We start from the raw sequence: 25,466 nt of genomic DNA on the forward strand, positions 1-25,466 counted from the left end.
TGCTGGTGTTTCCTGAAAAGGGTACATTCCAAACAAAGCAGTACTATACTGAAGCATGTAGTGCTCTGCAGTGTGTGCATGTTGGATGGATATGCTGGGTAAATGCATACCTGGGAGTGGTACAATACACAAGAGATACAGTACTAGGCAGCGTGTGCATACTGAATTAATGCAAGTGTGCCTATGACCATCATTATACATGAAGGATACAGTGCTGCGAAGTGCGTGCATGGTAAAGGAGTGTACTCGATGTATGTGTGCCTATGAGTGGGTCAGTACATGGAGGATACAGTGCTGTACAGTGTATGTATGCTGTACACATACACTGGGTGCAAGTGTGCCTGCAAATAGTACATTGCATGGAGGACTCTGGGTTCCATTTTGGGAGACCCAGGCATATATGAAGAAAACATAAGGAGGTACAGTAATCATCCCCAGACAAATGGTGTATTGCTGCATTCCTGTAAGCTGGGTGGAATATAGACTGGGGAGACCAAGGCTTCCCCTGTACACTTCCAAGGGTATTCAGTGAGAGATCACAAGGAAGAGGCCCAGGCTTATCTCAGTAAGGATATGGGGCTGATAGGAGAATCATAAAGAGTATGGCTGGGGCCCTGGGATAACTCTTTGATGCACATATCGCTGTAGCTGACATTCAGGTGTGAACTCTAGTCACTCCCATGGCCTGTGTTGTGGTGGTATCAGATTTAGAGGTTCTCCTGCTGTAACAGAATGCTTTCAAGAGGAAAGTAGAGCAGAGGTTTGGACACTTCCACAGAAGCAGAACACAACATAAAACTTCAAAAAGTTCAGACTATTGTGGAAATGTGGATTTTCCTGATCAGTTATGTCCCCTATCTTGGACCCCAACGGTTCTATGTGCATGTCACAAGTACATGTATGTTCCCTCCAGTTCCAGTTTCCAAAACGCAAACATATGTGCGTCCACCGTCAACATGTTCTCTGTCAGATCCGCCATCAATGGGCTGGATATTCGATTCCTAAGTATGAAAGGCCACCGACTTTATATGGCTAAGTTACTCCATTTTTACAGTTCAGGCAAGTAGGCCCGATCCTGTCCTTAAAGCCTCCCCTGCTCTCTGTCTCTGACAGCTTCAGCTTGAGCTCGCATCTGTATCCATGAACTTTGTCCTACTCCCTGTGCAGCTAACGGTGCCTGCCTCGGCCAGTTTTTGCCTGCCTGCCAAGAAGCTGTATTTCACCTTCGAATTATCTACTTTGCTCTTCAGCCGATGCATTCCTGGCCGGTGATTTAGGTAAACATTTCCTCTAAGCTCACAAGCAAAGGACTCGGCCTTTCCGTCCTCCTGCAAGTAATTCATAGCCCTGTTGCCATGGAAAGTTTTCTGCCCCTCGCATCTCATATAGACACTTAGACGCTTGTACACGCACACACAGTCAGTATAGAATAGATTCTGTCCGAGAGTCTTTTCTTGTGGATAACATAGTTCTCTAAACATAGGATGTTAGATATGATTTGGGATTAGGTTGACTTGACCCCCCAGACTTCTCGTCTCCACATGTAGAGCTAAATGTCAAGTCCCCTTCACCCCCTAGTCGCACGTCAATCACACGTCATGCTGTTGCGCGCGCATCTATGTTAAGTATTATCTTATAGATCCACCTATGCATGATAATCAGAGCCAATCATGTTTCTTTCTGCTCCTTATTACGCCTAGTTTCGATTACGCACCAATATGTCATTTCTCTTATCAATTGTTACGCCTTTTGCATTCATTTCATTGTAATGTATGAACTATAAAAGTTACTTCTTGTCAATAAAGTATTGTACTTCACTTCCTGAACCCTCGTGGTGACGGAACCTGAAGGCCGCCACTCGAGTCGGCCATTTTGGAATAAAGCCCATTCAGAAAATCTCTTATACCACGGATTCTGCCTCTTGTTATTCTGAGCTATTTTACTTTAATTTAGATTCTGTCTGAAATTCAGTCAAGGTAAAAAAAGAATATTTACCACACTATAAATCACATTTGGTGTCTGTAAATGAACTATAAGAAAAGGAGTTTGAGAACCCCCCAAACTCCCCCTCGCCCCCCAAAAAACAATTGTCATCTGCCGAGCAGCCTCCTTATGGGCGGTGTGAGGTGGGGAAGCTCTGCAAGACTTCTGCCTGTTACCAGGACTGGGGCCAAGGCCTGCTAGTCTCCCTGCTGGGGAAACAAAGACCACATGCCCTGGATCGCAGAGCACCAGTGCCTGCCAAGACCAGTGTGCCCTCTGAGGGAGCAAGGCCCATTGGGGAGCCCTGTCGAGTGGATTCCCTTTGCGAGGTGTGAGGAAACAGCTGCTGCACTGATTGGGTCATAGACTGTGTGCAGGACAGATTCATCTTAGCCTGTATGCCAAGAGAGGGCGCCACGAATGGAGCCTTGTGCTGTTCTGCACCAATTAGGCCGGAGCTCTGCATAGTGCTGAGTCAGCAACCCTATATGCCAGGACATGTTGCCATGATAAACAAGTATTTGCAATGCAATAGGTCTCACATTTGCAAGTATTGACGCTATTGGTGTTCTAAATTACAATGTATTTTACCCATGTGTTTTTGTTTGGAGTGTACTGGATGTATGTGGTGTGGAATGATGTGGGTTGTATTGGGATTGTTAGTGGTAGAATTGTGTTGTGTATTGGAGTAGTGGAATTATGTGACATTGTGAATAGATATGGGCGAGAGCTGCAGAGGACAGAAAGGAAGAATGAGAGGGATAGGCAGTTTGTGCACGAAGTGGTGAATGAACTTGAGACAGAAGAACATAAATAGTGTGTGAGAAAGGGAGAAGGGTAGAGCAGGCCACTGATGCATAAAGAGGGAGCTTTTGTGTACAAAGAAAATACCCTAATAAGAGGAGGAGAGCGTGGGTCTGAGGGACAGTAACTTTGAAAAGGAGCGGGAAAGAAACTGTGAAGACCTGAAGTTACCCACATGAGGGAGGCGAGAAGAGTGTGTGAAGTGAGCGAGAGATGGGTGAGAGAGTACGAGAGAAATAAAGGGATGAGTGAAAGGGGCACCTAGAGAGGGGAGGTGAGAAGTGGACCAGTGTACAGCGTGAGGAGGTATAGGAAGGCAGTATAGAGAGGAGAGAGGTAGTGTGAGGGAGGAGCGAGGGGCAGTGGTATTGCGGGATGAGGGGAGGTGGTAGTGTGACAGACCTGTGCCATAGATCCAGGTGCCAGTGACATTTGAAGAGACCCGAACAACACATGTTTCGGGAGTCCTCTGTTTGGAACAACTTTAGATTTATAATGCATTTCAGTTCATTCAAGCCACCTTGATTCCACATATAACGCAATTGTAAATTAAACTTTCAGAATCAGGGACATGCAAAAGCAGCCAAAATCTCAAATGGACTGGTGCCTGCCAGTCAATAGAGCCAAAACTAGACTTGAGCACATTTTGAAGCTTTTCTTTTTTTTACATTTGAATTTATATTTTTTTTGTCTGTGACAACAATATTTTAAGTAGAGTTCAGCGTCTGAACGTGCTGTTCCTCCCACTGTAGAAATGACACCGCAAGTGCAAATTGGTAAATGCTTAGTGGAGTAATATACAAAATTAAAATAAAAAACATGGACATCGCATTTGAAGTTGCTGGATATTCGTTATCACAAATACATCTCTATCACAGGCGGCATTTTTTATGGAACTGTTAAAATCACAGGAATACTGTGAACATTTATCGGGCGGCACCTACAGAGGTGGGGGTCCTAGGCAATTGGCAACTTGGTACCCGCTCCCAGTGCTCCAACAATGTGACTTGGTGATGTTGCGACTTCAGGTCACCAATGCCAGTCACAGTCACACATTTAGATCATGTCTGATCAGCTGATGATGTTACAGGGGGAGCCAGGAACACGCAATGGAGGACCACCTTGTCGCCCATTTTCCGGGGACCAAACTAGGCCTTCTCATGGCAAGGGGCCTTTCGACTACACATTAAGGCACACACTTGGCACCCAGCAAGTATGCTTTGAGCTGTTGCTCGTGCGCGGTCCAGCCGCTTTTATACCCCCCCCCCCCTCCTTTTGCCTGGCATCGAGGTCACTGGACATCTCCTATGCACTGCATGGTACCGGATGACACACTATATAGGCCCCACCAACAATCTGATGAACCTGGCTCCTATACCAGCAGGCGTCCCTGTTAAGAGCAATCACTTGCCTTTCCTTTCTCCATTTTCTGTTATTTCAGCAGCAGTCCCAGCCCTTACCAGCAGGTGTCGCCGTAAGGGCAGTACTTGACTCCTCCGCCCAATTACGACTGCCACCTATCAGCCATTTGTTCACATTTTAAGAGTGTGCAGAGGACCGAGCAAGATACTTGAGCGGAGCCCATTCCTCTGTATTCATTTTAGTCATGGGTTTTCTGTTTACTTTAATTATCAGCAAGGGATCTTTTAAGATGACGACTTCTTATATTTACTGTTTAAAGTATGAACAGATTAAGGGAAAGGTAAAATACTGGTTTTAGATGATTTGCCAAATTTTCGTACCGACCGAGGTATTAAAATACTGGTCCTTGGGGGGGGCACAGCCAGGTGGCAACCCTCCTCCCACTGCCTGCCCCCCCCCTCCCCCCGAATTACACCCATCCCGTCGACTCCTCACCGAGCAGGGCTGCGCCTATGCAGGCTGGGGCTCTCCACTTCGCCATAGTCCTCAAACTGGTCTTCGTGGATAGTGGGAAGTTCAAATGTTTCCGACCAAACAGCCTGGAAACTTCTGCGGGCAGAAAGAAACAGGCAAATTAACATATATGGCCACAAATGGGACATGAATAAAAACTCCAGTGATGTGTATGAGGCAGCGGTACAGAGTGTGAGAGACTCCTCTGAAGTCAGGCATTGGTGTCTAAGAAGAGAGACTCCATTTAAGTGTGTATGGCAGTGGTATACAATAAGTGAGACTCGTTTGAAGTGTGAGGCCTCGTGACGCCAGTGATAGCCCCCCGACTGTTCCCTCTGTACCCGTTGAGGTGGGTGGACTCCAAGGGGCTCGTCGGGTCCTTGCCAAGCGGCTCAAAAGTGAATTTATCCTCGAAATCCCCCGTTCCGCTTTGCGCCTCTTCTCCATCACCGGCCGGGCTGCGGGTAACCTCAGGTGGAACCTGCAGATAAAGGAAAGATATGGAGACGTGAATCATGGGATGCGATTGGCCATTTCGTAGCACGTGACCGAGGAGCGTAAAACATATGCCATACAATTTATAAGGAGAGACAGCAGCTCCAGCATCTGGCGCCATCTAATGGTATGGCAATGACAAGCTGCCTCATTAGTAATAGACAGGCAGGATTCCCTTCAAAACTACAAATACCTTTGCAGTAGGGACCTTGAAAAAACAAGGGCCTGGGGCATTATCCTCCCACTGCCCTCCACTAGTGGCAGCCCTGCCCCAGACGTTCAAGTAGGAAGTTCATGGATCGCTAATTCTAATTCCAGTCAAACTGCTGCATTCAAACAAGGCACATAGGCAGGTGCAGAGATTTTTTTGAAGCATTTTCCTTCAACAATTCTTTCAGTTTCAAAGAATTTTATTGACATTTTTAACAAAGAGAAGACAATAGAACTTATACATGCTGAAACGCGGATTCCCTTCAACATTTCAAAAGTTTGAACAAAATCCTTTGAAAAATTGCAGCCAGAACTACTTTCAGGATGGCCATCTGTATTAGGGAACTATTTAATGGCGCCCCCGCAATCATTTCATTAAAACAACACAATCCATTAGAAGGGGGAAAAAGAACTACTCATAACATTTCCAAATATTTCCTTCAATCCAAACTGATTGAAAAACAAAAATCTATTAAATATTTGTGTAGGTTAACAGCTTCTAAACTCACACCTCCCAGGTGCTGGCATTTAGGTACTTTATCATTCAATAAGTAATTATAGCCTGGATCTTACATTAATCAACATAGTGGTCTTTACAACACTGATCTAATCAGTCCAATCGGTTAAAAAATAATTTGCCATCCCTAACTCATATTATGCACAGCTCACAGGATACAAGTTCTAATTACACCATCTAAGCTTAAATTCGTAGTAGGTGCTAAAACAGTTTGGGGGGGGCAGGTTGCTCCCAGTCCAAATATCTTGCATTTCAACATCGAAAATGTTACATTATCTATTTTCTACATCTGCGCAATAGGAAAATATTTATGAGACACTGCTCGCCGTCCACTTTCAAAGAAGATCAATAAGCATTACAGTCTTCTTCACCCTTCTTGCATTACACTCATCCACATACAAGTAAAAGCTTCTGTCCAACATGTTTCGTTCCTACATAGTTAATTCATGGACATTCATCAGGGCTCTCATCAGTATTTCTCCATCGAATCTGGGGTTTCAATATAACATCAAAAGGATGCTAAAAGTATCTCAACCCAGATGGTGTGTGGTGGTCTGTGTGCCAAGTATCGGTGAACCATTCAATCAATATAGACAAATCATGTATTAATACCAGTTCTTTTTCTCGACAGTCATCAATGTCCTGTGCTCTTAGTATACTTCCGATCTTCAATGACTCCAACTTTGGAACCGCAGACATGAGAGATGAGATTGGCTACCACAAGAGAAAAATGTCTCCTGCTGCAGGCCTTTCAGGATGTGGGGCATAGTCCCTTCATCCTGAAAATAACCAGCATTGTCATAGCCAATAGGTCTCGCTTTTGGGACCTTATAAGTGATTAGCCATGCAACACTTGATGTTGTTTAATGAAGGACATTGTGCGGGATAACTAAACACTTATAATGTCCCAAAGGAGAGATCTATTGGCTATGCATTGGGGGCCATATAAGTGTTTAGGTAGAGCAATTGGCGTTGCCAATGTTTCTAAGCTGTGCTGTAGAGAAGTGTGGCTGCTGTGCACTAAGTGATGCTGCGGTGGTTGAGTGATGCTGTGCTGGCCCTGAGTGATGCTGTGCTGGCCCTGAGTGATGCTGTGCTGGCCCTGAGTGATGCTGTGCTGGCCCTGAGTGATGCTGTGCTGGCCCTGAGTGATGCTGTGCTGGCCCTGAGTGATGCTGTGCTGGCCCTGAGTGATGCTGTGCTGTTTTTTGATGCTGTTGCGCTGCAGAGTGATTCTGTGGCGCTGCAGAGTGATGCTGTGGCGCTGCAGAGTGGTGTTCTTGAGTGATGCTGTGGTAGTGCCCAGAGTGACGCTGTGGCAGTGCGCGGAGTGACGCTGTGGCAGTGCGCGGAGTGACGCTGTGGCAGTGCGCGGAGTGATGCAAGAGAACCTGGATAGGCTGAACAGCTTTAGTTTTTTACGGTGAAATGTAGATCTCTGTAGCTAAAAGGCAATAGTTCCAGTGTCATGACATCTGTTTACCTGTTTTATTTCAGCAGTTAACTATTATGAGGCAGCATATGTAAGTGTAAAGTTAAAAAGTCATTAAGGATAGTAGTTGGTTCTATTGACTCAAGTTTGTAAAGGGCTGTTGATAATGCCACTGACCCATCATCAAATATAGCTCAAGCTGCTAACTTGCATACAAGATGTATGCTTGTGAAATGTCCAGTGGACTGTGGCTGAGCTAGTCATACACCTGAGACACCTGTATCTGTTCTAATCTGCCCCAACCTGAAGGCGTTTCAGATACATCAGTATGGCAGGACATAATGCTATTATCTTCCAGCATGCCAGCACCTCTATGATCTCTAGTGTCCTCCAACATCACATAAGGACACAACTGGTGCACGTTCACATGCAGAATGTTCTACTCTGTAAAGAAGCTGTGCTGAAGGCACCTTTAGGATGCTTTAAAGCTGTATTAAAAGTACTATCATAATCATGCACTGTAAATAGAAGCAGGTTACTAAAATGATGAGGGCAAATTATTTTATTTCTGAATTTTATGGTGTTACTGTGTGGCTCAGCGTAAATTGTACACATACTATAAAACACTGTGTATTACTGACAGATCGCGGACATAAGTCAGGATTGATCCTTCGATGACTCGACCACATTTACCACTGAGTCAAGTGCAGACAAAGTACTTGACCAAGTTGCGCCCCGGGACGTCAGGAGTAAAAGGTCTCAACCCCCACGGTTGAGCCGAGTAGTCCCTGCATGCAGTGGTCCCCTGAAAGGGGTTCTGAAGAATAATTATATATATCCCAGTAGATCGATCAGCATTTCCATGTTTCTCTTTTTTGCCCAGTTAGTGTATAGAAACTTTTGTGGTGACCCATCAAGCAGGGGCCAAGAAAAAAAAAGGGGGGGGGGGTCCTAAAACGCAAAATTCCCTTACATTTTCCATAGGCTTTTTTAAGAAGCACTACCGCAAAAACTGCTAAATGGAATTACACTAATCACCAGCAAAGAAGCCAAGATCTGAGCGACATGGGAACGTGACTTGGGACACCCTATTGAAGACACCCATTGGTCTTTCTGCTGCACCCAAACTAAAGATGTTTCCTTGAATAGTCAACATAAACTGATCCACTTCAAGTTCCTGTGGAGGGCATACATGTCCCCAGCGAAACTCAACTCTATAGACCCCTCTCGACCACACATGTGCCCTAAGTGTGGAGCGCATCAGGTGGACTTCGCTCACATGACATGGAACTGTGGGGTATTGGAGAGCTATTTACACAATCCTTTCACGTATGACTCACCTTGACATCACCCCTATGCCTCAGGTAGCTCTGCTGAGTTATGTGCGTAAATTCCCTAAACAACTGTGCAGATTTGTTGCCATTGCTTTATTGCTAGCCAAACGGGAGACAGCGCTACACTGGGGCAAGAAAATCACCCCTACAACAAAAGCTTGGCTTAATAGCCTCATTTATTGTATTACAAATTGAGAGTTGTTTGCAACAATCCAACCCTTGGCATCAAGACCCAAGCATATTTGGTGCCCTCTGAGGAGTTATCTGCTAGAAGCTGAGTCAGGCCCAGCGTCGCAGCCGCCTGCAGGAATAGTTCCCACTGGGGTGGGTTGACCCACCGTTTCCATGCTATGTATTGATATGTGCTGCATGTCGATTGAACTGGTATGGAGGCCTGCAAGAATGTGTGAGTTGATGGGATCAAAGTATTTCGGAACATGTTACCCCTAGCTAACAGCGTTTTGTGCTCTCTAAGATGATATCTGCTCAGGAAATATGTTTCTGTACTACTACATTGAGAAATTGCTTCATATTGTTGTAATTTAACACGATAATGGTAAATAAAGTTGCAATTTTTTTTTAATTACAGCAATGTTTGAAAGCTAGATCTTTGTCCAGAAATTGTCTTTTTGTGAAATAGCATACATCTGTTCAGTACTTTTGTAAGTATTTAGCTCCAAAAATATTGGTGTATCTGGACGGTTGGGTTTGAGGGACTCTTGTGAGAGCCCCTCAAACCCAATTTGAAAAACATAGAACCTTCTGATGAGCAGAGTGGCTTTTTTTTACTGGATTGGTTGTCAGCAATATGAAGAAAAATACTTCTGACAGCCGTTACAGGACTCAGTGACTTATTCCCCTGTCCTGCAATTAAAAAAAGCTCAAATCTATCTAGCTCTATAACTCCACACACATACAGGCGGAGGGGGGGGGGGGGGGGGGGGTGTCTGTGTCCCTCTCAATGGAACGCCTCCTAGGCCCAAAAAAGAAAAATCGCGGACTGATATGTTTTAAATTAATATTTACCAGCAAGGGAAAAGAAGCCTGTTCCCAGCCAGATTGAGCATTTTTAAATCTCCCGCCGGGTGGTAGCAAACTAGCCTTCCCTGCCTGCAGCACCACGAGCAGGAAAGGCATGTCTGCTCCCACCCGACGAGAGATTTAACAAGCATTGGCACAGCCAATAGGTCTCGCTTTGGGACCTTATAAGTGTTTAGCTATTTTATTTAATAGAGCGTGAACTTGACCCGTTAGGGTATCAGAGCACTTTACAGGAGAGCAAAGCAATATAAAGACAGATTTAGAAATCGACCAATTACAGCTCGAGTAGTAATATGGTGCCGGATACATAGGGTAAAGAGGAGCATGTATTTACAGTTTACATATCCAATTACTCAAAGCGAGATAGCATATTTACAGAGTACGTTTTCAATTATTCTGACCAGGTCCCAAGTTTCGGGTGACCAGGTAGTCAGAAGGGAGGTAGTGGGCCACCATAGGTCGTGCCATAAAAGTAGTTGAGGCAATATTAGACAATAAATTTGCCCATAAGGAAGGTTTTGGCATCCTTTTTGAAGCGAGTCAGTGAGGGGATTCTTCTGATGTCGGGTGGGAGAGAGTTCCATATTCCTGGAGCAGCCCCTGAGAAGGCCCGATTGTAAGTTTTTTTCCCCGAAAGTGTGCAGGTTGGAGCAGGAAAACTCTGGAGGATCTGGAGTTTCTGGTTCCTCCGGAGATCATGAGTTTCTGTGTCAGATATGCAGGGGAGTTAGAGTGCAAAGCTTTGTGTGTGATGCATGCTAGTTTGAGCTGTGTTCTTGCCTCCAGGGGAAGCCAGTTGAGAGCTTTGAGGTGTGGGGAAATATGATCGTATTTCCTTGTGCCGGTAAGTAGTCTGGCGGCCGCATTGAGGCAGGCTTTAAGAGGTGCTATGCAACAGTTGATGTTGTTGCACCAAGGATATTGTGCTGGTTAACTAAACACTTATAAGGTCCCAAAGGCGAGACCTATTGGCTATGCCAATGCTTGTTTATTTATGTTTTAAAAATAAAAGGCATTGTTATTTGTAATGTCAATAGGTCAAACTTGCGTAAATGTGAGACCTATTGCATTGCAAATGCTTGTTTTGTAAGGAGTTAGATGAGGAAAGAAGGCTTAGCCAACAAACAATGAGTGTATCCTAATGGTGTTATTTTCAACTACGTGTTAACAATTGCCATATATGAGCGCATACAAAGCGCACGCACAAAAAGGTGGTTACAGATACGAAACAACTAGATTTCCTAGTAATTTAATTGCGCTGTGTAAATTCATCTGAAAATGCCAACAAAAACCAAGAGGCTGCATCGCAAATAAATAAAAATAGAGAACTTTAAAGTGCTTGTTACCAGCTGGAGAAGGAATTTGAGTTTCCACCTCGTTGTAGATTTTGTCCGTCAGTTTCTCTTTCCAGCTTGTGAAAGGAGTCCTTGGCAGGTATATTCTAAAGAAATGTTGACTCGAAAGGTGTATTACAGTCTTGAAAACTGACACTTTTTACCCAACTATATTCACTGTTTCCTGAAAGTTTCCTTTGAGTGAGTGAATCAGCTAGGAGCGACCAGAGACATGCGGCCGGTAGGTGGCGCTGTTATATGCAACTTGAAATAGCCCACTAGGAATGCAACTTAAAACTTAGAAGCAAAAACAAACAAAAAAACGCGACCGCAAAAGCGAAAGCCTAGCGACTGCGCTGTCATTAGTAACATGATCCAAGGGAAGAATGCAGCTAAGAAAAAATGTCGGGGGAGGGGGGCCTAATTCTCCCAGCAATAGGCCGCATGGGCAGCCGCGGTCGGTAGTAGGAGTAACTGCAGGGCGGTGACGTGGGAGGGGAAGGGGCAGGGTGGGGGGTAGTAAACTATGGATTACGGAGGTTTATAGGTAAATTAACATATAAATTAATAAAACGAATTTCGTTGCGTGCACTGCATCCCGAAATGCGATGCAGTGCACGCAACGAAATTCGTTTTATTAATTTATATGTTAATTTACCTGTAAACCTCCGTAATCCATAGTTAACTACCCCCCACTCTGCCCCTCCCCACGTCACCGCCCTGCAGTTACTCCTACTACCGACCACGGCTGCGAATGGGGATGGAGGGGCTCTAGAAGGCGTGAAAAACACAACAAAGCCTCATTAACAGGCAAATGGTCTTAAAGACCTGTGAAGTACTCGGGTGCGGCTGTGTGGGTGCCTGGGAAGCTGACTCAGCCCGGGCTGCCACACGACGGGGGCCTGAAGCCCTTTGAGCCCAATGGGCGTTTACAAATAACCAGCGTACAAGCACACAAGATGTGTATGACGACAGAGTAAAGCAACACTTGTATAAGGCACCATTAGTCAAAAGCGTACTCAGAGGATAAAAGGTAAACTTAAGAGGCAGGTAGTTTGAAATCGTCTAAGGGCACCGTGCACCACCAACAGTCGGGTGTGAGGCGAATAATTGGATAAATCAATACAACATATTCTTCACTATAGAAAGTATTGTGCAGGAACAGCATCCTGGTGGACGGTCACAGTTTAGCTCTCAAGAAACCCAAGCCACTTGGCCCGAGGCTTCGATCTCCCATGAAGATTAGCGCCACTGAACGGGTCCCTTCCAATTTCCCAGTACGACTTCGGGAAGGCGAAGCCAGGCCAGCCCCCTGATTCAGAGAGTCAATCAAAGTGATGAGGATTATGGGTAAGTAGACAGACAGCTCTGACAGTGGAAGCAGTAACTCAAGATCAATTAAAGTGACAAGCCTATCTTTAAACAGCATCGCTTAATGTTGATACCGTGGCATTCTCTATAGAAATAAGAGTCTTAGCATGAAGCATATTCCGAGCCTCTGAACAGTAATCTGAAGCCATCAAAGGCCCGGGACAGAAGCCTGTCCCCTTCTCAGATGTGACTATTCTGTCAGATTCAAGGATTTGAAAGATGACTAATGTCTCAGCTGTCACTTTAGGAAATCATAACGTGAGGGGCGTGGAGGCAAGTTTCTATCGAATCACTTGTCGCTCTTTTATGAAAATGTGCAATTATTTTACTTACAGTGTTTAATAAAGGTGCACACAGCACACACTTCAAATTATATGAAATGTAAATATTGAATAAATAAAAAAGTGAGTTTGTTGAGCTCTGTGGCTCTTAAGCCGTCGCCGAGCAGCCTTCCCTCCAGTGCATTAAATGCTGTGCATCATTAAACACAATGCGCAGCGTGTCGACTCAGTGAACAGAGAGATTGAAATGTCTCGAGCATTTTGGGACATGGACAGTGTCACTGCTCGGAATGCAGCGTGGTATTGGAAGGCGCTAGGAATCATGTTCTGGATGCAAGCCCCTGGCGCAGCTTCCAGCTCCTAAAGTGCCTTTTGACGCTGCTACAAATGGGTGAGAGTAGTGGGAAGGAGTACGGACAAGTCAGTGGCAAAAAACGGGAAATGTATTTGGAGTGAAAATCGATGAAAGTGTATAATTTTCCTGCACGTGAGTTAAACACGTTTGCTCTTAAGCTTACATCTCAAAAAATATGAAATTAGAATGTCCCCCCCGTGTTGTTTAATGGAACCGGATATGAATATCATGTTTATGAATTTGAAAAACAGTATGTATCTATTTGACTGGTTTATCGATTTGTGGAAGAGAAAGAACATAAGTCATTAGAGAGAAGGAAAAGCTGTATGAGAGAAAGTGTATGAAAGAAAAAACAGAAATAAAGATAGAAAGAAGAATAAAAGAAGCAAAAAGTTTAACAGGGAAAAGGAGAGAGTGGCATGCTGCAGTATAGAGAGGCGGGGGGGAGCGGAGGCCAGCAGAGTGACGCGATCAGTGGTGGGGGAGGGAATTGAAGCGCAAGCAAGCAAGGGGGGAGAGAGGCATGCAAGGCTTAATGAGCCTTGTCAGAAACCCACATGGCGGGTGAACGCAAGCTTGAGGCCAGGAAAAGCCTGTGGTAGCACTTTCAAAAGCCACTCACTAAATTTCTCGCAACGCATGCGCTGGCTCAGCGAGACTTAAAAATGCTACGACCGGCTGGGAACACACTTCTGTTTCCTTGCCCATGCTCCTTCTGGCAGGGAAAAAGACATTGCTCCCACCTGGAGGGAGCATGCTAAAATTGCTACTCCTTCCGGGCAGGAGCAGTAGCGGCTCCAGCAACATTCTGGGAGCCATCTGGGTCCGCAGCGGTCCTGGGGCTCCCCCTGTGGCACCCAACAGTATTTTTTAGGGGTACTAGGGCATCCAATTAGAATGCTAAAGGCACCTGGGCATAAGGTCCCCGTGTCCTTTTAAGGCTTGTGGAGGGGGCCACGTGCCCCCCTCCCCTATTTTTGGTGGTTGGCCCTACTAGATGGGGTCCCCAGGGCCTCTTTAGGCTTGGAATGGGAGGGGGCACTTGCCCCTATTATTCTTCTTTGGCCCCAGGGGATGGATTACCCAGGCCTATCTGGGCTCAGGGAGGGGGGGGGGCAAACCCCCCTCCTCTAATATAGATATATTTGGTCCTGGGATGCCGGGCCTCTTAAGACTTATGGAGGGGCGTCACAAGACCCCCCCCCCCCCTTCTATAATTAGACTTTGGCCCAGATATTGGGTCCCCAGGGCCATCTAAGGCTCAGAAATGTGGGCCATGTGCTCCTCTACAATTACTGTATGCCCCAGGAGATGACTTTTTGGTAGAGTGCTGTGCACCACACTACCCTAATTCAAATGTTATAAGCCCCAGGAGATGGGGTCTCTGTGGCCAAAAGCGGCTTGGGGGAAGGGAGGCCACGCAACCCCCTCCCCCGGCAGAAAGATAGCTGTTTAGGTGGGGTGTTGGATGCAGAGCCTATATCCCACAGTCAAAGACCATGGGGGGCTGGGGTTGGCAGCCAATGGCGGGTCATTGGCAATGCCTGACAAGGGGCCGGGCCAGGCCCTTCAAGCCAGGGGTTCTGATCCACTGGCGCTTAATACCAGGCTGGATTTCCTTAGCAGCCAGATAAGGGGATAGCTCTCCTACCCGCAGGTAGCGCCCAGCAGCGGGACTTGGCGCTAATAGAAACTGCAAATCTTCGTTTGGGCTCCCTTAAATCCTAATAGTGGATTCGGTATCACTAGCGCATAGAAGTGGTTTAGTTTTTAGCAGCACCTCGATGCAGGTTTCCAGAGGTGTAGATAGATACACCTTTATTGCTCAACCTCCTGGCTTGTTCAATAAGTACGGACAGTCTCGGTTCTTCTAAGATGCAAAGCGCTCAGACACCTTTTCCTAAAGCCAAAGCGTTACATAAACAGTAAATAAATAGTGGCCATCTAGTCTCTGGCCTGGCTGCGTCTCCTAGGTGACAGGAACCGGTTCGACTTGCCCTTCCCGGGTGAAAAGGTCAGAAAGAGGGGTGGAGATAGAGTTGCCTGAAAACAAGCAGAAACCCAAATAAATTGCCTGGACGCCGGACAGCGCCAGCAAGTACCCGTTGAGCTGCTTTTATCACACATTCAGGGGCTGTACCGAAACCAGGCAAGATAATATCACAAGGAAAACTGGCATTACAGCAGCGAGTGGCATAAAACAGAAGGAACATGCCTTCACGGCTGACTCTGGCCGGAGCGATTGAAACTCCGTTCGGTCCTGGCTCGAGTTCACCACACTTTGCATTCTGGGACTTGTAGTTTCATTTTACCACTGTATTTACGGCCTTGAAAGCTTTCAGCATCTAAAGTGCTACGGGTGAAAACAATAATGTGCGCCTTGAGGATACCGCGCGATATTGGGCCACTCGGCAACCAAGTAAATTAGGGCTCTTAGTTGCTAGTTGGGAAATAAAAGGTTCAATCTCGTTTTCCTCCCCAAAACACTGACAAATTGGACGAAACATCTGGGGTTTGGAGGAAAAGTGCGAAAAGATGCAGGTGGGACGTCTAAAGAAATGACATGTTCGCTCAGAATAGTTCGGATGAAGAGTGACTGTCTCATCAGTTAAACCACTTACCTCTGGTATGGCGACGGGCCCCATTCGGAGATCAGCCCGGGTAGCTCCTGGCGTTTGAAGCAAAAGTCGGATGGTGTGGGCAGAGAGGAGCCTCTTGAGTCTAGCTCCTTGAAGACCAGCTGTGGATGTTGTTACTGCTACAGCTTCCTGTGTTGGACTTTGCCCTCTGCAGCCCCTGCGCCCTGAAGTATTCCCAGAGCCCCTCCCTCTCCCCCCCACTCCCCTTGAGCCCCATTGTGTCCTGGGGAAACCCCTTGGCCTCCTCCCCTCGTTTCGCACCCTAGGACCTAGTGTGCTCCCCTCCCCCACCCCCAGCAGGTAAACGGCCTCAATCAGGGTGGGAGGGTCCCTTCCCTCCACTCCCCAGGGCCGACGAGGAAACTCATTAACTTGGACTGTTCCTCCTGTTTGACAAGCAACTTTGTTTTTCTGTTAATTTGTGGTGGGATGTTTGACTCTTTTCATCTGCAAGAGCCCATCAGAGGTGGTGAAGAAAAGGGGCAGGGACTGGAGCAGTTGGTGGCACTGGCTGAGGGGGTACAAATTATTGAGAAATTACAGACTACATTTTTGAGGCTCATATTAGGCACGTCACCTCAGTAATCCCATGTCATATGTGGCACTTTAAACTTGCCCGCCCATTTATGCCCACAGCACTTTGCATTCTGGGACTAGTAGGTTTGCCGTTCCCTTTTGTCAGTTTTATATAGCTTGAACATGTCCTAAGAGCATTGGAGTGCTTTACGCGAGCACCAGATCACATTATGCGAGGTCTATTTCATTTTTCTCATTTTTATTTTACTTATTTTTTTAAAGCGAACACCAGGGACACTGTTCAGAAATATATATATATATCAGATTTTTAAGACTGTGGAGCCAGGCTTCTGTCAGGTATCAGCAAAGGGAGTTTCCTGAGGGAAAGGGGGTGGAATTTCCGTAGTTTCGGGAGATGCCCCAGATAAGGCCTGTTTTCAAAGTTTTGTGTCTACCTTTGTAACTTCGAGTCAGGACTGACATATGCATCCCAGGAGGCAAAGCGAAGTCGTTTAAAAAAATGACAACGAGTTCAAGGTGTCACACGTATAGTGACGTCATTGCTGCTCCAGAGCGGGGTTTGGAGGATGTGGCGTCACGGCCAGCGCTGTCGCCTTTGGAACTGCGGTCGCAGGTTCTAGTCTGTCTCAGCGTCCTGATTTGAGCAAATCATTTAATCCCCATGCCTGACATATGAATATGTCCATGTGTAAGGTAACAAAAAGTCACCTAAAGCGCTCCAATACGTTCGGGTCGAGTTCGCGCTATATACAATTGCAAATCAAGCAAGGAGCTAGAGACACACATATACGTTTGGTGAAACTGGGAGACCCAGGAGGAAGCTAAAGAGCCGGGACAGCGGGAGCAACAGCAACTTCCTGAAGCTTTATGTGCAGCGCTTCGAGACTGCCGACATAGCAATCAGTGTGCTTTACTGGAACAAAGTGCGCCTCGACCGTCCAGTCACCCCCCTCCTCCATGAGCTGTAAGAGGACACCAGCGGGGACGCCCAGCTTTGAGTTTAGGAAGTTTCGGGCTCGTAAATGGTGGTTTCGTTCGCCGGGGTTTGCATCACAATGTAAATTGGGGGTGGGTGAGGTAAGGAGGGGCCTGGGGAGATACAGAGGCGTGTGAAAGTCCCAGGAGATTCCACGGACTCCCCACCCCCTACTGGGGGCAATCAAGCAGGAGAGCGCTTCTAATTAAACATACTGCAAAATCAGAGTGCTGTCGTCACAGAGGGCACACACAGTGCCCAGTGTGTATGGGGACCCTCAGTATCAGAGTGGTGAGCCTGGTAGGTTCTTCTGTCTGTGTGTGGGCTGTCTGTACCCTGCAGTCCCTCAGTATGAGTAACGCCTGTGCAGCTCGTCCTATTCATGGTTTGCACGTGGCCGCCTCAGTTACGGCCGTGGCCCACTGGCCTGTGCCAAGGGTGGCCAGCCACCTCAATCTTGGTAACTAAGGACACTGTCTCCGGACCTGATCGTGTCATCTATACATCTGTGATTTCAGGGTTGTTAGCCTAGTTCAATTGATACAACACATGACTACAACACCCATAATGCACTAGGCTATCACACACAAATCCAGGACTCGAAATAGGGTCCATAAAGGTGAGAAGTGGTCACCCTTCCTCTGCCCCTCATGCTTTGTGTGTGTAGCCTGTTATCCCTTATTTTCCCACCCTTGGTGTCAGAAAGGTTAAATTTTATTAAAGACATGAAGGGGAGTATTATCCTTTCTGTTCTTGCTTTAATATCAACAGCAGCCAAGAAAAACAAGCATTGGCATAGCCAATAGGGCTTTCCTTTGGGACCTTATAAGTGTTTAGCCAGAGCTATTGGCTTTGCCAATGTCTTTAAGCTATGTCGTAGAGCATTGTGGCTGCTGTGCAGCATGTTGCAAAGTTTTAATATAAAAGTGTTATAAGCATTTTCGTTCATTTATATATAGCCAAGAAGACATTAGAACCAATTAAACAAACCTATCAAAAAAACATAAGTAACATAAAAAATGTCTCCTGGATTTTTTGTCCTTGCAATGTTGGCTACTTCTTTCTGCCTGTTCTAAAGCTTGTTTGTAATAGCTTTTTATTCTGGGGTGGGGGGAACATCAACAACGGAAGAGTGGAGGTTGCAAAATAGTACCTGAATTACAACACGAGCAGCGGATAGACACTATGGGAGAATCAACAGATACCAGATTCCGAGAGCAGAGTGAGGTGGTGCTGAGTGATGCTGAGGTGGTGGTGTGCTGGTGCGGAGGGGATGCTGTGTGGTACTGAGGTGGGATGCTGAGGTGGTGGTGTGCTGGTGCAGAGGTGATGCTTGGGTGGTGTTGAGTGACACTGAGGTGGTGCTGAGTGATGCTGAGGTGGTGCTGAGTGATGCTGTGGTAGTTCTGAGTAATGCTGTGGTGTTGCTGAGTGATGCTGAGGTTGTGGTGCTGCATTGGTGCTCAGGTGCTGATGAGTTGGTGCTGTGCTGAGGTGATGCTGCGCTGAGGTGATGCTGTGCTGAGGTGGAGCTGCGCTGATGCTGAAGTGGTGCTGCATTGGTGCTGAATTGCTGCTGAGGTGGGGCTGCGCTGATGCTGAGGTGGGACTGCGCTGTGGTGGTGCACTGATGTGGAGGTGGTGCTGTGCTGATGCTGAGATGGTGCTGTGCTGATGTGGTTGTACTACGCTAGTGCTGAGGTGGTGCTGCACTGGTGTTGAGGTGATACTGCGCTGATGCTGAGTTAGTGATGCTCTGGTGATGGAGCACTGATGAGGAGGTGGTGCTGTGCTGAGATGTTGCTGTGCTGATGCGGTCCTCAGATTTTGCTGTGCTGATGCTGAGGTGGTGCTGTACTGGTGCTGAGTGATACTTAGGTGGTGCTTAGGTAGTGTGCATGTGCGAAGGTGGTGCTCACATGGTGCTGAGTGATACTGAGGTGATGCTGAGGTGGTGCTGAGTGATGCTTTGGTGGTGCTGTGCTGGTGCTCAGGTGGTGCTGCACAGATGCAGAGGTGGTGCTGTGGTGATGCTGTGGTCATACTGTGGTAGTGTTGAGTGATGCTGAGGAGATGCGCTGATGTTGAGTTGGGGCTAAGTGATGCTGTGGTGGTGGTGCTGCGCTGGGGCTCAGGTGGTGCTGAGCCGGTGCTCAGGTTGTGTTGAGTGATGCTAAGTTGGTGCTGTGCTAATGCTGAGGTGATGCGCTGATGCTGAGGTGGTACTGCGTTGATGCTGAAGTTTTGCTGAGTTGCTGCTGAGGTGGGGCTACACTGGTGGTAGGGCACCTATGTGGAGGTGGTGCTGTGCTGATGCTGTGCTGATGCTGTGGTGTTGCTGAGTGATGCTGTGATGGTGCTGAGTTATGCTAAGGTAGTGGTGCTGCGCTGGTGTTTAGGTGGTGCCGAGGTGATGCTGAGGTGGTGCTGCACTGATGCTGAGGTGGTGCTAAGTTGTTCCTGAGGTGGGGCTGCACTGGTGATGGTGCACTGATGTGGTGGTGGTGCTGAGTTGGTGTTGCGCTGATGTTGAGTTGCTGCTGCACTGATGGTGGTACACTGATGAGGAGGTGGTGCTGTGCTGATGCTGAGATGGTGCTGCGCTGATCCAGTGGTGCTGCGCTGATGCTGTGCTGGTGCTGAGATTGGGGTGCACTCGTGTGGAGGTGGTGCTAAGTGATACTGAGTTGGTGGTGTATATGTGCAGAGGTAGTACTGAGTGATACTGAGCTGGTGCTGAGTGATGATGAGGTGGTGCTGAGTTATGCTTTGGTGGTGCTCAGGTGATGCTGTGTTTGTGCTCAGGTGGTGTTGAGTGATGCTAAGGTGAGATTCACTGGTGCTGAGGTGGGGCTGTGCTATTGGTGTTGCACTGATGCAGAGGTGGTGCAGTGCTGATGCTGAAATGGTGCTGTGCTGATGTTGAGGTGGAGCTGCACTGATGCGGAGATGGTGCTGTGCTGATGCTGAGATGGTGCTGTGCTGATGTTGAGGTGGAGCTGCACTGATGTAGAGGTGGTGCTGTGCTGATGCTGAAAGGGTGCTGTGCTGATGCTGAGGTGGTGCTGCACTGATGCTGATGTTGTGCTGCGCAGTTGCTGTGCTGGTGCTGAGGTGGTTCTGCACTGGTGCTGAGTGATATTGAGGTGATGCTCTGCTTTTGCAGAGGTGGTGCTAAGTGATGCTGAGCTGGTGCTGAGGTGGTACACATTACATGCCGTGTTTAGAGAGCATGAGGAGGCATCCATTGATATTGGGTTTTTTCACCAATGATTGATGTTTACCTCTTCAATGGCATCCAAATAATAACGCTGACAAAGGCACAATGTAAATAGGTTGATCCAGACCTGCCAACTCACATAGTGCCACTGTGTGAAACACGATATCTGCTCCCATCACACGGTCAGAAGCCAATATCACACGGTGGCAGGAAACCAAGTTGAAAACCATGGAAAATAATGGTTTTCCAGCTCATTTTCTGAGGCTTTGAACTGCCTGCATCCAGTAAGGGGTGTGAAAACACCCCAAGACATCTGCACCAGCCTCAGCAAGCTTTTTTTTTGGGTGGGAAGGGGGTTTGGGGGTGGGGTGGGGTACAAAAGTACCCTGTAGGTACTTTTTGGCACGGGGCCCTGTCCCCTTCAAGACCCACCCCCTTCTCACATGGTGAGATTGTTGTTCAAGTTGGGAGGTATGTTGATCCTTCTGTCGGTCGTCTTCTTAAACTATACTTCCATTAAGTAAGTATATTATTTAAGGTTTGAACATTTGAGCTAACGTAACCAAAAATGTTATAGGATAAAAAACAACATAGCCTCTGGCTGAACAAAAATGTTATAGGATGAAAAACAACATAGCCTCCAGCTGATAAAGCAATTGTGAAACCAAAGACAGTGGAAAACAAGATAAGGAAATGATTTGCAGCCATCGCCTGAGCACGTTCGGAAAGCCAAACAAGCCATGGCAAAAGAAAAGGTAGTGTGGCAAAACTATCATTTATGGCTGATAGTGAAGTGATCCATGTAACAGGGACAGTCTCCAGGGTATGACTAAAACAGCAAAAGGAGGGACAAATGTAAACTATTCATCAACGAAAACAAAGGAATTTTGAAAGGCACATGAAGGAACGAAAGAAAACGGATGGGCATGCTGAAAGCCCATACAGTAGATACAGCATGTCTTCAGAGACAGCGCATGTGCTGCCTAAATGAGACATAAAACAAGCAAGGAAAAAACCCACTACATTACCTAGAAAACCCTGGGAAAAACTACAAAAGTAAGTCACAATAGAACTACCAATTGTACGTCAAGCACTGTGATATTTATCTTGACTGAGAGCAACAAATCCTCTTTTCTTGCTAAGAGTCAGTCTACATGAGTTCCAGAGAGCAACATCAGAATGGAACCAAAGGTCAGCAAAACAGTCACCAAATCCTTGAGAAAATCCAAAAGGAGTAGAGGAAAGAAGATCGGAAAAGATGGCTTATTATTTCTAATGTTTTGTTGCATTTCATTTTTTTATACTATTGTATTGTATTGTAATATACTGTACTTTTAAGGCCTAGTTTTAGCTAGACCAAATAAAGGTATTTGATTCAGAATAATGGACTCACTCAGTCTCACTAATTCACACAATCTCACTCATTCTACTCTGACCCACTCTGTCTCAGTCAATCGCACCCATTCTCACTCATTCTGAATTCCCAGTCTTACTGTGACTCACTAAGTCTCATTCATAGTAATACTCACTGTCATTCTCCCTCACTCACTCACATTCATTATCACACATACTCGCTCTTACTGTCACTCATTCTCACTAACTCTGACTCATTCCTTCATTGACTCTCTCTCACACACATAGTCACACAGACATGCTCACAGTGTTGGGATTTCATGAGCCATGAACAATCTCTCTGATGGCTGGCACAGGTATCTTCATGTACTTGTGTCAGTGTCACTAGCTGCCTCAGTTGGTTGCTGGACCCGCAGCGGGTCTGCATTTTTAAAAATTCCCTCTTGATGTAATAGAATTGGACCAGAAAACAAGGAGGGTGTAGAGAAGCTGTGGAGCCCATAAAAGAGAGCACCCACCGGTCCAGGAACACCTATGCATCAAATTCGAGGGCCCAGCATCTGATGCAATAAATATCACAGCTGATAAAATGAGACAGCCCTGTGTACGGAAATTATTGGGAGTGATAATTATTGCCTACTTTAAGTTATCCCCTCGAAATTGGGGATAACATACAGATTTTGGTACTTCAGAACTAAGCCATGACAGTCAGATGATGACCTTTACTAAACAAGCATTTGCAATGCAATAGGTCTCGCATTAGGAACGTTTGAGCTATTGGTATTGTAAATGCCAAATTTTGTATTTATGTATTGGTTTTGAAAATAGCTAAATTAATAGCTTTGTCATTTACAAGTCCAATAGTTTTAACTTTCGCACCAAATACATAGCACCGACAAACATTGACCGAAAACAAAAAAAAATGCTTAAAATGCGTTTTGGAAACGTTTTGTTCCTGTAACGTTTGTGACTTTTTGAAAAAAGTGAAAATGCACCTACTGACATCGTACAAAATAGGGGGCAGTGTGTAAGAGGGCAGTGTGTGAGGGGGCATTGTATGAGGGCAAAGTGTGAGCGTGTAAGGGTGCGGGCTGTGTGTGTGTTCGGGGTGTAAGGGTGCAGTGTGTGTGGCCTAAAGTAGTGTAAGTGGGTAATGTGTGAGGGTGCAGAGTGCATAGGGGCAGTGTGTCAGTGGGGCAGTGTGAGGGGGGTGCAGAGTGTGAGGGGGTGCAGAGTGTGAGGGGGGTGCAGAGTGTGGGGGTGCATAGTGTGAGGGGGTGCAGAGTGCGAGGGGGGTGCAGAGTGCGAGGGGGCAGTGTGTGTGGTCTGTGTGAGAGTGGGGCAGTATGTGTGGTCTGTGTGAGAGGGGAGCAGTGTGTGTGGTCTGTGTGAGAGGGGGGCAGTGTGTGTGGTCTGCGTGAGAGGGGGGCAGTGTGTGGGCTATGTGCGAGGGGGGCAGTGTGTGTGGTCTGTGTGCGAGGGGCCAGTGTATGTGAAGGACCAGTTGCAGGCGACTTGCGAGGGCAGACCTCAAGACACAGCGAGGCGCAACAGAAAAAAAGTGCTGTTAGTGGAGAGAGTGATCTTCATCAGAATGTAAGCAGTAAAGCAAAGAATGAAAGTCATACAAAAGCATACGTGTTTGGGTGCGTAAAGTAAAATAATGAAACACACATTCAAAAGTAAATAAATATAAGAGATGAATGCAAAGCACAGAGGCAGGAGGTCAAGTAGTAAGTCACACAGAGCCGAGATTCCGGAAAAGTTGCGAGAAAGAGAAGGCGGGGCGGAACTACACGGAAGGGGAGAGACGCGTGGGCGGAGAGGAGCCTGTGAGAACGCACTGCGGAGATCAAAGAAAAGGTTTGCGACCATATGGAGAGTGAGGGGGTGTGCAGCCTGGTGAGCTGAATGCGTGTGGCAACAGAGGGAGAGCGCGGCGCGCGCGCCACAACATTTTCAGACCGCAATGTCCACGTGAACTTTGCTCATTTGTTAAATAAAGTTAAACAATAATTCTAATTTAAGCACAAAACACCTAGCACCAATAGACATTAACCGACGAAAAAACCCAAAAATCTACTGATGCGTTTTAGAAACGCTTTGATCCTGTAACGTTTTTGTTTCTGTTAAAATTTAGAAAAGGCACCTACTGACATCGTACGAACTAGGGGGCAGTGTGAAAGAGGGCAGTGTGAGGGGGAATTGTATGATGGCACAGTGTGAGTGTGTAAGGGTGCGGGCTGTGTGTGTGTGCGGGGTGTAAGGGTGCAGTGTGTGTGACCTAAAGTACTGTGAGTGGGTAATGTGTGAGAGCAGTGTATGTGGGGGCAGTGTGTCAAGGGGTCAGTGTGTGAGGAGGGGTCAGTGTGTGTGGTTTGTGTGAGAGGGGGCAGTGTGTGTAGTCTGTGAAAGGGGGCAGTGTGCGTAGTCTGTGTGAGGGGGCAGTGTGTGTGGTCTGTGTGAGGGGGCAGTGGGTGTAGTCTGTGTGAGGGGGCAGTGTGTGTGGTCTGTGTGGAGGGGTAAGTGTGAGTGGTCTGTGTGGAGGGGTAAGTGTGAGTGGTATGTGTGAGGGGGCAGTGTTTGTGGTCTGTGTGAGAGGGGGCAGTGTGAACTTTGTTCATTTGTTAAATGGAGTTATACAATAATTCTAATTTAAGCACAAAACACCTAGCACCAATAGACATTAACCGACGAAAAAAACCAAACATCTACTGATGCGTTTTAGAAACGCTTTGATCCTGTAACGTTTGTGTTTTTGTTAAAATTTAGAAAAGGCACCCACTGACATCATACGAACTAGGGGGCAGTGTGTAAGAGGGCAGTGTGTGAGGGGGAATTGTATGAGGGCACAGTGTGAGTGTGTAAGGGTGCGGGCTGTGTGTGTGTGGGGTGTAAGGGTGCAGTGTGTGTGACCTAAAGTACTGTGAGTGGGTAATGTGTGAGAGCAGTGTATGTGGGGGCAGTGTGTCAAGGGGTCAGTGTGTGAGGAGGGGTCAGTGTGTGTGGTTTGTGTGAGAGGGGGGCAGTGTGTGTAGTCTGTGTGAGGGGGGCAGTGTGTGTGGTCTGTGTGAGGGGGCAGTGTGTGTGGTCTGTGTGGAGGGGTAAGTGTGAGTGGTCTGTGTGGAGGGGTAAGTGTGAGTGGTATGTGTGGGGGGGCAGTGTTTGTGGTCTGTGTGAGGGGGGCAGTGTGAACTTTGTTCATTTGTTAAATAAAGTTAAACAAAAATTCTAATTTAAGCACAAAACACCTAGCACCAATAGACATTAACCGACGAAAACAAAACAAAAATCTACTGATGCATTTTAGAAACGCTTTGATCCTGTAACGTTTGTGTTTTTGTTAAAATTTAGAAAAGGCACCTACTGTCATCGTACAAACTAGGGGGCAGTGTGTAAGAGGGCAGTGTGTGAGGGGGAATTGTATGAGGGCACAGTGTGAGTGAGTAAGGGTGCGGGCTGTGTGTGTGTGCAGGGTGTAAGGGTGCAGGGTGTGACCTAAAGTACTGTGAGTGGGTAATGTGTGAGAGCAGTGTATGTGGGGGCAGTGTGTCAAGGGGTCAGTGTGTGAGGAGGGGTCAGTGTGTGTGGTTTGTGTAAGAGGAGGGCAGTGTGTGTAGTCTGTGTGAGGGGGCAGTGTGTGTGGTCTGTGTGAGGGGGCAGTGTGTGTGGTCTGTGTGGAGGGGGAAGTGTGAGTGGTATGTGTGGG

The 25,466-nt window shown here is 46.9% G+C and overlaps 1 protein-coding gene across 1 annotated transcript in view; it reads right to left on the minus strand.

The window, feature by feature from the left end:
- Positions 1-15,822, minus strand: part of LOC146833351 (rab11 family-interacting protein 4-like) — a 37,101-nt gene extending 21,279 nt beyond the window's left edge. The window contains exons 1-3 of the mRNA XM_085601106.1: positions 15,654-15,822; positions 5,004-5,143; positions 4,645-4,758 (exon numbers count right to left, since the gene is read on the minus strand). Of these exons, the coding sequence (XP_085457232.1) occupies positions 4,645-4,758; positions 5,004-5,143; positions 15,654-15,677 (278 nt within the window). The 5' untranslated portion in view covers positions 15,678-15,822. The remainder of the gene's footprint in view (positions 1-4,644; positions 4,759-5,003; positions 5,144-15,653) is intronic.
- Between the last annotated feature and the right edge of the window lie 9,644 nt (positions 15,823-25,466).

This window comes from Triturus cristatus, chromosome 4_2 (assembly GCF_964204655.1).
Source record: "Triturus cristatus chromosome 4_2, aTriCri1.1, whole genome shotgun sequence".
Taxonomy (NCBI): Eukaryota; Metazoa; Chordata; class Amphibia; order Caudata; family Salamandridae; genus Triturus; species Triturus cristatus.